This window comes from Brachyhypopomus gauderio, chromosome 2, assembly GCF_052324685.1.
Source record: "Brachyhypopomus gauderio isolate BG-103 chromosome 2, BGAUD_0.2, whole genome shotgun sequence".
NCBI classification, from domain to species: Eukaryota; Metazoa; Chordata; class Actinopteri; order Gymnotiformes; family Hypopomidae; genus Brachyhypopomus; species Brachyhypopomus gauderio.
Genome location: NC_135212.1, coordinates 24,031,712 through 24,045,241, shown reverse-complemented (window position 1 = coordinate 24,045,241; position 13,530 = coordinate 24,031,712). Strand labels below are relative to the sequence as shown.

At 46.2% G+C, this 13,530-nt stretch overlaps 1 protein-coding gene across 2 annotated transcripts in view; it reads right to left on the bottom strand.

Annotated features, from left to right (window-relative positions):
- The window catches only part of igf1ra (insulin-like growth factor 1a receptor), an 80,477-nt gene that overhangs the window by 22,393 nt on the left and 44,554 nt on the right, over positions 1–13,530 (bottom strand). For both annotated transcript variants that reach the window (XM_076992200.1, XM_076992201.1), the window contains exon 3: positions 888–1,191. In XM_076992200.1, the coding sequence (XP_076848315.1) occupies positions 888–1,191 (304 nt within the window). The remainder of the gene's footprint in view (positions 1–887; positions 1,192–13,530) is intronic.

The following is a 13,530-nucleotide window of genomic DNA, read 5'->3' as shown; positions in this document are numbered from 1 at the left end:
GAGAGAAAGAGTGGAGAAAGAGTGTAATAGAAACCATCAAGAACAGGCCTTAAACGGCTAAGTAAAGCACAACCCATAACAGGATTATAATGCAATCGAGTCTTACTTAGCTCATTTAATGTTAAAAAACAGGGGCACAGTGTTCGTGGGCCAAGACCTTGTCTGAACTTAGCATTAAAAGGGCTCAAAGAAGAATGAGGCAGTTTTAAAAAGCCTCACTGAAGAGTGAAACAGTCCAGTGAAGGTACACTGCTAACAATCAACTTTTCTTCCTCTAGTTCAGAAGAGAGCAGAGGCCACAGCTCAGGAACTGAAGGTTCTTCACCCTGGTTATAAATGTTACACTTAGGCCTTATGACTACCAGGAAAAGCACATTACAAGGTTACCAATAAATGCTCATTGTGGTTTGCTCAGTGAACAACACATCCAACCAAGTTTAATACTTTTTTTTCGCACATCTGCAGCCTGGAGCCATTAATGTCAAAACAAAACCTTTCACATCGAGGGATTCCATGTCATGGCGAAAAGCCTGAAGAGTTTGACATGGGAACAGAGCATGTGGAAGTCAGCTGAATTATTTACCACAGTTTAGCGAGCCAGCTTACACTGAAGCATCAATCACCTCGATGCCTAATGCAGGCACTAGAGATGCATCCACCATTATTTACTTCTAAATAAGATACTAAGTGGGGATTCAAATAGCTCTACAACCAAAGATCAGTTTTCACAAACTTATTTATGCTTACATATGAAACTTGATTAGTTATTACTCTAGGCACTCTGGCAAAGCAGAAGACAGGGAACCAATGGAAGTTCTGGCTACTCCCAGAGCCCCAGGACGAGAGTAGGCGTATATGTGGGTGTAAACGTCAAAGGAGGACCGCACCTCTCACTCTCGTTCCGGGTGAAACCGGGTGGGCACTCGGGCATGCATTCGCCGTCATGGATGACAAAGTCCACCTCACTGGGCAGGTGTACCCGGGCGCAGGTATCCATGGTGATACAGCGCCAGCCCTCAAAGCGGTAGGTGCCTGGCGGGCAGTCTGGAACGCAGCGGCCCTCGTGGTAGTAGTGCTGGCAGGCAGCACACGCCCTATCACTGCCCGCTTCCGTGCAGCTCCCCAGGCACTCGCTGTGACAGCACTCGCCCGAGTCCGTGCACGCCCGACTTTCACATTTTGCTTGGCACACTGGAGGGCAAACACACAGATACACACGCATGGATACACACACACACACACACACGGAGAAAACAAGAAAAGATCAGGTTAGCGGCGACGGAAGGGAAGAGAGTATCATAATCACAGACATTACACAGCTAAGTAAAAGACATCAAACATTTAAATGCAACATACTGGGTTCACTATTCCTGTCAGACAAATGTTTAGGATGTTTAGTTCCCTGAGAGCTAAAACAGTTCAATAAAACACCCTGTTATTAGAGTTATATCCCACACCACACACTGCAGTGGAGTGGTGGGTGCACACCAGTTAGGCTCAGTGCACTCAGGACACTCATATTTATTTCCTGAGTGGAGGTCAGAGGTCAAACACTGGGTCAGATCAGCAGCCTGTAAATGGCTGATAGAGGGAGAGGGGTGTGAGTGGCAGGGATCGGGAGCCCATCCCAGCACTGCCCTGCTGCGACCCAGCCTAGTTAGTAAACTGCAGCTCTGGACTTGCTACAGATAAATATTATTTCAGTTAGGGCCTATTAAGAGGATCTGGGAGAGAGGAGTGGGCAGAGGGAAACAGGGATATAGGGAAATAGGATAGAGGGGTAGAGGGATATAAGGATAGAGGGGTAGAGGGATATAGGATAGAGGGGTAGAGGGATATAGGGATAGAGGGGTAGAGGGGTAGCCAGAGGTGGAAATGGCAACAGCCACAGTGTAGTTGGCTCCTATGGCTCAGGAGCTGAGTCAATCAGGCAAATCTGGCAATCGGGTCCAATTGGGCCACTAGGCCCACCGCGACCCAGGAGCTCCACCCAAATGACCACCAGCAACTTGGACTTCATGTACAGGACTCTGTGTATTATGAACTCCTACCAGTAGCATACGTAATCCCCACTAACATCATGAACTTTAGTTCAGGCTATTCTAGGCTATCCAGATGGATTAAAATCCCTAACCTTAGTGTTTGCATGAGATTGTAAATCAGTATGTCTTAGGCTAAAGAGCGGAAGTGTGATACTGGCGGTTATACCAGCCAACCCAAACAAGCTTGAACTGGTTAAAACCGTCTTGGGCAAAGGATGGTGATTAACATCAACATAAGAAGGTAAAGTCTGAGATCTATTCTCTCAGGTGAAGTCTGTGTTCTCTCTTAGCTAAAAATAAATTCTTGAATATTTCACAGGTATCTGTGGAGATATTGGGATCAGTGGATTTAATAAAAATCAAAAAGGACTTTAGGTCTATGATACTTTTTAGCAGTAAAGTCTGTAATATATTCTAGCTAATACACAGAAGCTTTTTATTGATGTCCTAAAGAGCTCTTACCCCCTAATCTCAAAGGGTGATGTTTGATGTGATATTCTCTATATCAGAGAATGGTGAATATTAGAACCTGGTGTTACGCTGAGGTGTCAGGAGCAGAACCACTGGACTACTAATGTGGACCTCAATGTCTGTGCCAAAGACACTTCAATGAACCCTTCACATATATTCAACAGTAAAAACCCTTTGTATTTAAATGATCACATCCACAGGATAGGGGGAAAACACTTTTAAGAACCCTTTTGTTTTAAGTATAGAGAAAGTTCAGTAGTCCACAAAAGATTCCACATGTTTCATATCAAATTACTAGTTCAAATACATATTCATATCAAACAAAGGCCCATTTTTGCAACAGCTTGATTTAAGCCAAATTGGTCTTTGTCTTTGACCACTGCAAGATCATCATTTCCTACTAGCAGTTAAGAATCTGTAAAAAATCTTTTGAACAACAGTCCCGTGTTGTTGTAGATGGGTTTGGGGGACTGTGATGAAACCAAAAACACACATGATCTGGCTTCCAACATGGAGCTCCGGCTTGCTCGCGGCCAACACAGATCAGCTTCCTTCACGAGCGTGAGAAACTCGACAATAAAACAAGTGTACTGCACAGCTAACACCACCCCTCCACGGGCCCTGCTGACGAGGGCTGACACCACCCTGTCTCTTGCCTACCATTCCCCAGAATGCAAACGAAGAGCAAGCCAGTCACAGGCTCTGTGACTGCGCAGAAAGGCATGAGTCACTTTTCGAAAAACACCTGCATGCGTTCTGAATGGGAATGGATAAGCAGCCGTGACCGTGAAGACGGAGCCGCACATACATAACCACCAACGTGAGGGCCGGGGAATGAGAGCTGCTTTGCCTTAAATAGCCATATGGCCCTTTTATGGGCTATTAATAGCTGCACCCTTTCCAGCTCTAATTCCAACTGCAGTCGAGCGTTTGCTTCTTTCGCCTGGAATATCTCGCTCCCACCCAGAAAGGGAACTGCCTTTGAACCCTCCAGAAGCCAAGCTGTAGGTAAAGGCTTCCTGCTGGTGCATGCGGACAGTCGGCACTGCTGCTGCGGAGAGGGGGGAGGGGACGCTACGGGCAAGGGAAGCTGTCTGTCGGCATAGAATACCTCCAAAAGGGGGCAGCGCAGGCAAGCTAGAAGTGCCTCTCATCCCAACAAGCAAACAAGGTTTCATGCCATTTCTATGGAATTGGGGGGGGGGGGGGGGGGGGGGGTGTTCTCTCAAACATGCATACCTTCCACTTATGAAGAGAAGAAGGAAGATATAAACAAATAAGGACAGAGAGAAGCAGGGAGTGAGGGAGGGAAAGAGAAAGCGAAGGAGTGAGGGAGGGAGAGAGAAAGCGAGGGAGTGAGGGAGGGAGAGAGAAAGCGAGGGAGTGAGGGAGGGAAAGAGAAAGCGAGGGAGTGAGGGAGGGAGAGAGAAAGCGAGGGAGTGAGGGAGGGAGAGAGAAAGCGAGGGAGTGAGGGAGGGAGAGAGAAAGCGAGGGAGTGAGGGAGGGAGAGAGAAAGCGAGGGAGTGAGGGAGGGAGAAAGCGAGGGAGTGAGGGAGGGAAAGAGAAAGCGAGGGAGTGAGGGAGGGTGAGAGCCCTTGAGAGAGCGCACTGCAAATCGTCCTCATTTCCCACTGTGACCAAACACAAGACGTGTGTGCCTTTGTTTTTGGACGGCTTGGTGGCGTGTGACCTCTTCTACAGCCAGGCCCCACAAGCAGCAGTGTCCAGCGTGGCGGGCATTCACCCGGGCATGCACAGAGCCCACTTCCTGCCTAAGAAAGAAGCCCAAAGCAGCCTGAAAGACTGTGGCAGGGACACACAAGCCCTCTGGACACCACGCATGTGAGGATCTCACTGCAGAGACAATGTAACAGACAGCTTTGGCTCCGACTCATGTGTTTTATCAATTTAACGCATTGAAATAGGTAAATATAAGTAAGATGTCCATTTCTTCTTAGCCTGCATAAGGAGTACGTGAAGAAACACTGCACTGATTTGCCACAGATGGCGTCTGAACAGTGTCACACAACACAAGGAGGGAGAGATGAAAGGAGACATAATTTATAGAGTAACCTCGCTGGCTCGGCCAGCCCGCAGCTTAGGAAAGATGTCAGTGTCTTGCCTCAGCAGGGCCCTTCGTAAAGAGCCCCACAGCCTGCTGGGAACATGGGCCTGACCTGATTAGATGGATCCTGTCTTTATTTCTCAGCACAGAAGAGAAAGTATCTCTCACTGCCCCATTTGACTGGCAGTGTGGAGGAAACACAAACATTCATGCAATAGCCACACACACACACACACACACACACACACACACACACGCTCACTGCCCGTGTTGACACATGAAGAGCCACACACATGTTTGGTCCGGCAGTGGGACAGCAATGGACATGAAGGCCCTTCCCAGCCGCCTCAGTGTAATATCCCTCAGAACCAGTGCAGGAAATAAGGAGGACTGTAAAAACATAGTGTTAGTGGCCTGGCAAAAGCCCACTGACACACTTGGATGTCGTTTCCAAGGCTTCTGGTCACCATTTTACCAAAGGACTGTACAAAAAATGCCCAGAATGTTCTAAGAAAGAGTATAAACAAGGAGCAGAATGTTCATCCACTTGTTCACTGCAATGGTCAGAGTAACAAAGTTGAGAACACTGAAGGGATAGAGATGGAGGGTGATGGAGAGGGATGGAGGTGGATGGAGAAAGATGGAGAGGGTTGGAAGGTGATGGAGAGGGATGGAGGTGGATGGAGGGTGATGGAGAGGGTTGGAAGGTGATGGAGAGGGATGGAGGTGGATGGAGAAAGATGGAGGTGGATGGAGAAAGATGGAGGTGGATGGAGGGTGACGGAGAGGGGGCTGGTTAGATGAGTCTTTACAAAAGCAGAATGTGAGTTTGTTTTTATGCATAGTCCTTTAATGAACTGATGTGTACATTACAATAATGGTAGTATATTAAAATTCAATATATTTTTATAATTTTCTTGTCATTGAACTTAATGAGATTGGTCACAAAATGGTGCATTCAGCTTTGCAACTGGATGAAATATGGAGCCTACAAAGCATTTATCTTAAATAACAGGCTGTTTATAGACTGAACTATATTCATTCCTTCGTGCACGTGTTTCACAGTGGAATGATTTGGTTGTGTATAATGTGTTTGCTGAGAGTCATCATTATAAAAAACCTTTAAGGAAATTTTATGGAATCTTACATCAGTATATTTACAGACTAATAAGAGACAAAGAAACGTTTGTATTTTTACAGAATTTGTATTCTGTCAAATGAGTAAACTGGTGGTATAATTTTGCTTTGGCACTTCATGGCGGCAATGCCGGCGAATTAAGAAGCATTTCAACACAACCGGTACAGAGTTAAAGAAAACGCCGAGTCCACCAATGTGCGTCGTTCAAAGTGGTCCTGGGTGACCGCCGAATACAAACTGAAACGTACGTAGCTCTCATCACGTACAGCAAAGGTCGTGCATCACGTAATAGCTCAATCCCCCCCCCCCCCCCCCCCCCACACACACACACACACACACACACACACACACAGTCATTTAATGTTTATGCCCCACTGACAATAAAACATACTGATCCGTGCAGGATAACTATAGCGCATACCGACAGAGAGACGGCTAAACCTATCACCTTGCTGCAACGGAGAGGATGCGGACGACACGAGCGGAGGGGACACGTTTGCCCAACAAGCACGCGAGGCTTGCCCGTAAGAGCCCGCTGCGGTTCACCCTTACGAAGCAGCGCCGAGCACGAGCTCCACATCTGGAATTACATGACGCCATCAATGCCCTTAATTGTGCGGCCAGGCGTCATAGCTCCTACCACCGCCGTCATTATTATGTTTATTAAGCGTAGAAATGTAGCAAAACAAACATCCTGTCAGACAAGGATGCGCAAGACACGTTTTACAAAGTACCATTAAGCAAAAGCGTAAATCATTAAATTATTCCATTCCTGCAGTAATCCTCTATTTTACCATTGCTACTAGTAAAGACTACCTCGCTGTTCAAAGCCGCACGGATACAAATCCCATTACTACAATGTTTACATAGGGACGGACATTTCACCCCGCCCATGGCTACGTGTCGTACGTGTGTTTTCTCCACATGCACAAGACACATCACACAGCAGCCAAGTCCATACACTGCCAAACGACACAGAAATCACGAATGTCTCTAAATATACGATTCTTTGTTGTCCACGCATATTCCCATTGGACGTGACGTACATCAAAGCGATCTCAGATGTCTATGAAAACAAGACAAAAACGTGCTAGTTTTAACTAATGCAAGGTCAGAAGGCGATTATTTTAGCAGAAAACCCAGATAGAGATAATGAAAGTGTTTAGTGTTTTAGATATGCCCGTGGGATTTTTAGTTGTTTTTGCTAAGTAATATATAACCTTGTCATAGCTCTTAGGTGGAACTGTAGCAGGTTTTTTTAATCCTTTGGATTAACTCCACATCTTTAGCTCATGCAGCTGAATATGCATTTGTAATTGCACGCAATGTCATAAATGTATTTACAAATGTATTCCCTTACACCACTCGAAACGCTTGCAGGATACTAGCACCGCATCAATAGCTGAATCACGCGGCAAGATTGCTCCAGCTCTCGTTGCTGAACCGAAAGGGGCGGAACCAGGAGGTAAACTGAGAGGAATGTCTGCAGGACCAATTGTAGACCAACGGGGGAGGTTCCTTATGATTGACATGTTATTGAGTCTAGAGTAGAAACGTGGTAAACAAGTCCTCCGTGGCGCAGGGACTAGGAGGGGGAAGCTGTAACTATGGTAATTACATATGCCCCCTTTCCAGCCGGTTAAGCAGTGCTCAAAGCAAAGGAGGAACAAGCGGATGCAAGGAGAGAAAGAATTAAATTTTTTTGGAGACAAACTGGATGCCGAGCTAAAAAGCGTCGCTCGCTTGTTTTATGAAGGCTGTTAGGCAATTCTGGCATTGAAATGCACAAGAGGAGAAACATTCTGGAAACAACGCGAATGACTGGCTTAGAACATCTATACGAAAGCCAAAATGTGTCACGGTTGTTAACGTGAATACGTTTTTCGAGACCGCACACAGCCGCATTAGATTGTTGTCACGGCTGAAGAAACAAGGTCATCCAACAATACCAAATGCATTTTTTTAAATATAGACATCATCAAAAGTTTAATAAGCAATAATGGGAAATGCATTTGCCTACCTTGTTTTTCTCCACTAGAAGTAACAGGTGGTTTTGTGCAATCATTCCCTCACAGATTTCAGAGCTATGGTGTAAGCCTCTATTCATGAAATACTGAGAGACCATGACACAAAAACACTGCTTTGTGAAAACACATAGGTCCAGCCATAACACTGCAGAGGACCTAAGACTGAGGTGATCTCAGCTTTTCAAAGGACCCTTCTCAACTTTGAGTAGCCCAACACAAAATCTCCACAGAACTCCATCAATCCAGCAAGTGGCTGAAATTTTTTCTTTGATTTATTCTTAACCTAAACACTTTCATACACATTTAGAGCCCATAATCCTAACAGTAAGATTGCAACCCCAAACTATTTAAAGAGTGTGTGTGTGTGTGTGTGTGTTTTCTGATCCAATCTCAGGTTACCAGAAGTCTTCTTTAGAGCGAGCCGGTAGCTACCACCACTATTGGACCCCAAGGGGACTTGTGGCGGGACCCCAGGCTGCATTCAACCACATCCACATCCGGTATCCTAAATCACCCCCCCGAGGGCCCATGAGTGGATCGCTCCAGACATCCAGTGAGGCCACAGAGAGAGGGATGCTTCCTCATCCCTGTCTCACCCCACAGACGGGTCTTCCTGGTTTAGACAGTCTGCCTCAGTTGTGGGAAAAGCTGCTATCTTCAGTCACAGTGCCTCACGAAGACAGGGCAGATTTCAGGAGAATGTAAAAAGTAATAGCATACACACCACAGTTAAGGCTCATGGGATAGATCAATTTTCAGCTGGGGAAGATTAAGTAATCAAACCCGAAGATGATAACAGTCTGAGATGAATATTCTTATGGCCATTTAACAAAGCCTACGTCATCGTCCTGGCATTCGTAAACTACAGAACAATGCTACAGGGAATACCGTATATATATACACAACACAATGCTGCAATAATGTTGAACTGCACCTGTGGAGATTTGACTTGTTGAACCCCAAAGATCAGTGTTCATCATTCTAAGAGGGTGCATAGTCGAACATGCAGATGTATAAACATACACACACCGTGACTTATGCATTAGAATTTGTGGATGTGCTGGTGCCAGCATTTAGGCATGCATGACATTTCCCTCACACACAAACAGACACACACCTTTCCTCCCATCTTCTAAGCGCCGACAGTCTTTACATGCTTTTTGTTGAAATATTGTCTGTACTATGCCTGTGAGGCCCTGCCTGCTAAACAGTCTTTCTGTAGCCTCAGGGAAGATTGTTCTGTTAGGGAGGAGCGTTTACATAAATATGACATACCACAGACTGGTACCACTAGTAACACAACCGGTAATGTAAATGATAGATAGATAGATAGATAGATAGATAGATAGATAGATAGATAGATAGATAGATAGATAGGTAGATAGATAGATAGATAGATAGATAGATAGATAGATAGATAGATAGATAGATAGATAGATAGATAGATAGATAGATAGATAGATAGATAGAGCTACATCGTGTTTGAAACACACCACTGGGAATGGAACTCCTAAAAGACACTTATAAGGCTATTCATTATATATTATTCATCAGGCTATTCACTTATAAAGCTGTTCATTGCCACAGAAATTATCCACTGTGGCCTGCTAACACTTTTAAGAGAGCAAAACTGAGCTGTGTGCAGGAGAATGCTTCATAAGATGGAAGTGCATCACTGGAATCAATCATACATGGAATTATACAGCTGCTCCAAAAGTTGAACTCCCTCCAAAAAATGATTCTGTCAAATATGTAATGATTTTAGTGTTCAAAACAGCCAAAGGAGTCACACAGACCTAGCCAGCTATCATTTGCAATTCAAATGATCTATCATGACACTGTTTTAAGATCCATGTTGTAAATGCAGACAGATAACAGGTTAAATGCTAACTAAAGAGGAAGCTTCCACATGCACATACTCCTCTCCTGTCACGGGTTTGTGTGTGTATATGTCTGCAAATGTAATATCCGTATATCCGTGTGTGGGTTGTGCAAACTCAACCCTAGACATGAGCCACATCTTACATTAAGGCAGGGTTCGATCGTTCTCTCTCTCTCTCTCTCTCTCTCTCTCTCTCTCTCTCTCTCTCTCTCTCTCTCTCTCTCTCTTCCTAAGCTTTTGATTTCACCTATCATGTAGGTGAAAAAAAGGTTCACTGGCTTGGAATGTTCCACCAATCGCTGCTGCCTTCCAGAAAGCTCACTATCAATTTATCAGAGAGCAGTCTCTCTGCAGGCCACCACAGCTCCGCCCCATGCTCCGCCCAGGTAGCTGTAGCCCCTCCCCCCAAAGGAGAGGGGTCTCCCATATCCCTGAGAATAACTACAACAGTGGCTGACACAGACCATGAGGCAAGCTTTGGGCCAATTCAACATTGTCGGGCCAAATGGCTTTCCACTGGAGCATGCCTAAAGAGTGCAACAGAGCGCCGGGGTAGCAGACGCATGCCGCTGACACGCTAATGCAAAAAAAGGATTTTAGAATTTTTTTTTTCCCCTTGGTTTCGACAGATACGGCAGCATTTCCTCTCAGTGTAAGCGGCTGCTATAAATACTTCACTTCCCAGATCTGCTTTAATAGATGCAGGGGCATTCCTGGCAGTACACACAGACTCCTGGACTGATGGGGCTTTGAGTTTATCCTGCTCCTGCTTGGGAATCTACAGTGTCACAACAGGTGCAGTGGTAGGTGTGGTAAGGCTATGATGATCTTTATAAGAATACATTTGAATCTGGTTAGTGATTGAACTTAGTAGTCCTTGTCATTTCTACATGTGGTCACATTTTATGCACATTTAAGGCCTTATGTTCATCCATAGTAGCTGACAGACACAAATGCACACACACATACACACAAGCACAGACGCAAGATGACATGTTCAGTAGTGGATATTCACTTTAGCCTTTAGAACCTCTTTCAATTTAATTTCTCTCACAATCTTATTAGTGTGTGTGGTGCGTGTTGCAGGCAGCGAGCATCTACATGCCTCTCTGGACCAGCCAGGAGTTTCTGGGTTCAGACATCCTCATCTCTGAATACACACCACATCACTGGTACATCTGGATTTAAAATGACACATCTGTATTTTGCATTGACCTGAAGGACTGGGTAACGTAGCTTAGGGCTCTATCTTTAAAAGCAGAGGAGGGTACAGCTCTTGCTTTAGGGGTGAGGCAGCTCTTCTGACAGTCCAGTAGAGAGCTGATGGACAGATCACCGGTCAGTGTGTTCTTGATTGTGTGCGTGTGTGTGTGTTTGAGCTCTCTGTGGCAGTTCAGCTGGGGTGTTTTTGCTGTCTAAGGTGAGTCTTCAGTAGAGGTTGTCAAGGGCACTGCGTCTGACAGCAAGACTGGAGCTGAACTCCACTGCCTCTGCGGTCTCCCTCCCTCCCCTCTAACTCTCCTACTTTATTGTCTGCTCTTTTTGTTCTCTGAGCAGCCAGCATGCGTCTGCCACCTTTCTGTCTGGCATCCCCATCTACTTAACATTCGGCATCTGGCTCCCTACCACACATATACACGGCACACACACACTGCGCACACACACACACACACACACACACACACACACACACACACACACACACACACACACACACACACACACGGCATACTTCTACTCTACACCACACTGAGTGAGAGAAAAAAAACTTGGTCGTTGGTTTTGTTTCTGGGACAGGCCTCACACTCCAGGACCCTTTACAAATAGCAGCTGCTTACGGGCCTGAGTGGGACTGAGGGTGTTGAGTGTGGTGAGTGGAGTTGTGTGTGGTGAGGGTGCTGAGTGTGAAGAGGGGACTGAAGGTGTTGAGTGTGATGAGTGGACTTGTGTGTGGTGAGGGGATTGAGGGTGCTGAGTGTGGTGAGGATGTTGAGTGTGGTGAGTGGACTTGAGTGTGGTGAGGGTGTTGAGTGTGGTGAGGGTGTTGAGTGTGGTGAGTGGACTTGAGTGTGGTGAGGGTGTTGAGTGTGGTGAGGGGATTGAGGGTGTTGAGTGTGGTGAGTGGACTTGAGTGTGGTGAGGGTGTTGAGTGTGGTGAGGGGATTGAGGGTGTTGAGTGTGATGAGGGTGTTGAGTGTGGTGAGTGGACTTGAGTGTGGTGAGGGTGTTGAGGGTGGTGAGGGTGTTGAGTGTGGTGAGTGGATTGAGGGTGTTGAGTGTGGTGAGGGTGTTGAGTGTGGTGAGGGGATTGAGGGTGCTGAGTGTGGTGAGGGTGTTGAGTGTGGTGAGTGGACTTGAGTGTGGTGAGTGGGCTGAGTGTGGTGAGTGGGCTGAGGGTTTTGAGTGTGGTGAGTGGACTGAGGGTGATGAGGGTGTTGAGTGTGGTGAGGGTGTTGAGTGTGGTGAGTGGACTTGAGTGTGGTGAATGGGCTGAGGGTGATGAGTGGACTGAGGGTGGTGAGTGTGGTGAGTGGACTGAGGGTGTTGAGGGTGTTGAGTGAACTGAGAGTGGTGAGTGGGCTGAGGGTGTTGAGTGGGCTGCAGGTGTTGAGTGGGCTGCAGGTGTTGAGTGTGATGAGTGGACTGAGGGTGTTGAGTGGACTGAGGGTGTTGAATGTGGTGAGTGGACTGAGGGTGTTGAGTGGACTGAGGGTGTTGAATGTGGTGAGTGGACTGAGGGTGTTGAATGTGGTGAGTGGACTGAGGGTGTTGAGTGGGCTGAGATCAAAACTCTCCTTTCATCTTCTCCTTTGTTTCTTCTCTGCTGTCTCATGTGCTCCACTGTGACGAGCCCCAGGCCAGACTGGTGAGTGGGACACTCCTGCTCCCCAGACACTCCAGGCTCTGCTTCCCAGGAAAAGCCAGACACTGCAGTTTGCTTAGTGGAGCTAATTATGTTTTCAGATGAGTGTCACCTCATTCAATGTTGGGTTGAACTTCACAAATGAAAAAAAATGGTGAACATTTTTCTCATGTCATAGCTGACAGTGCCTATTCAAGAGGACAGGAAGTTACTAAGGCTATTATGAGGCCTTCTTATTACCTGATCTTGTTGGGCCATCAGAGGGCGGGGGGGGTGACATGTTCCTTTTCTGCCCCTTATTGTTTGGAAGCAGGGTACCAAATGGTGCCAGCTTCAAAGCAGGTATTAATAGATCTGATTATGCTCAGCAACTATTAGTGAGGTGTAAACATCGAGGCTGGTAACAGAGCATGCTGGTTAAACACTGGGTAATGAGGCGGCCAAATATGGCAGTGTGGAGGCATCAGTAGCAGCCCAGAGTGTGGAACACCCCAGTGTTTACAGTCCAGCGCTGGTGGACATACGTCATCCTCTCCCCCTCCCTCTCTCTGTCTCTCCCAGCACTCATCTGCAAACACATCTGAACTTTTCAGCCTATAAAAAGAATCAAATGCAAATTACGCCCACTTTTTCAATGCTATTGACACTAACAATGTCAATTACCTTTAAGTGGCCTTTCAGCAGGGCTCTATAATGAGAAAATGAGTGTTATCAGATATGTCAGGGGCACAAAGCTGATTGGAAGGACAGACATCTCAGCATACAGTAGGACAGAGCGTGTGTGTGTGTGTGTTTGTGTGAGTGTGTTTATGCATGTTTTCTGATGTAGATGTCACAGCTGAGAGGGCTATGATCTTTCACTCACTCTCCCAGTTGGCTATTGGTGATGACATCATCATTTTCATCTTCTCAGAGTTCATCTGCAACCCACACTCCTGTTCTGTCTCCCAGAGTTCTCTCTGTTATATTTACATGCTGTGCTTAGTAGTATCTGGTAGGCACTTTTACATTTAAAACAACCTTTGCTATATTAAAGCCAGTA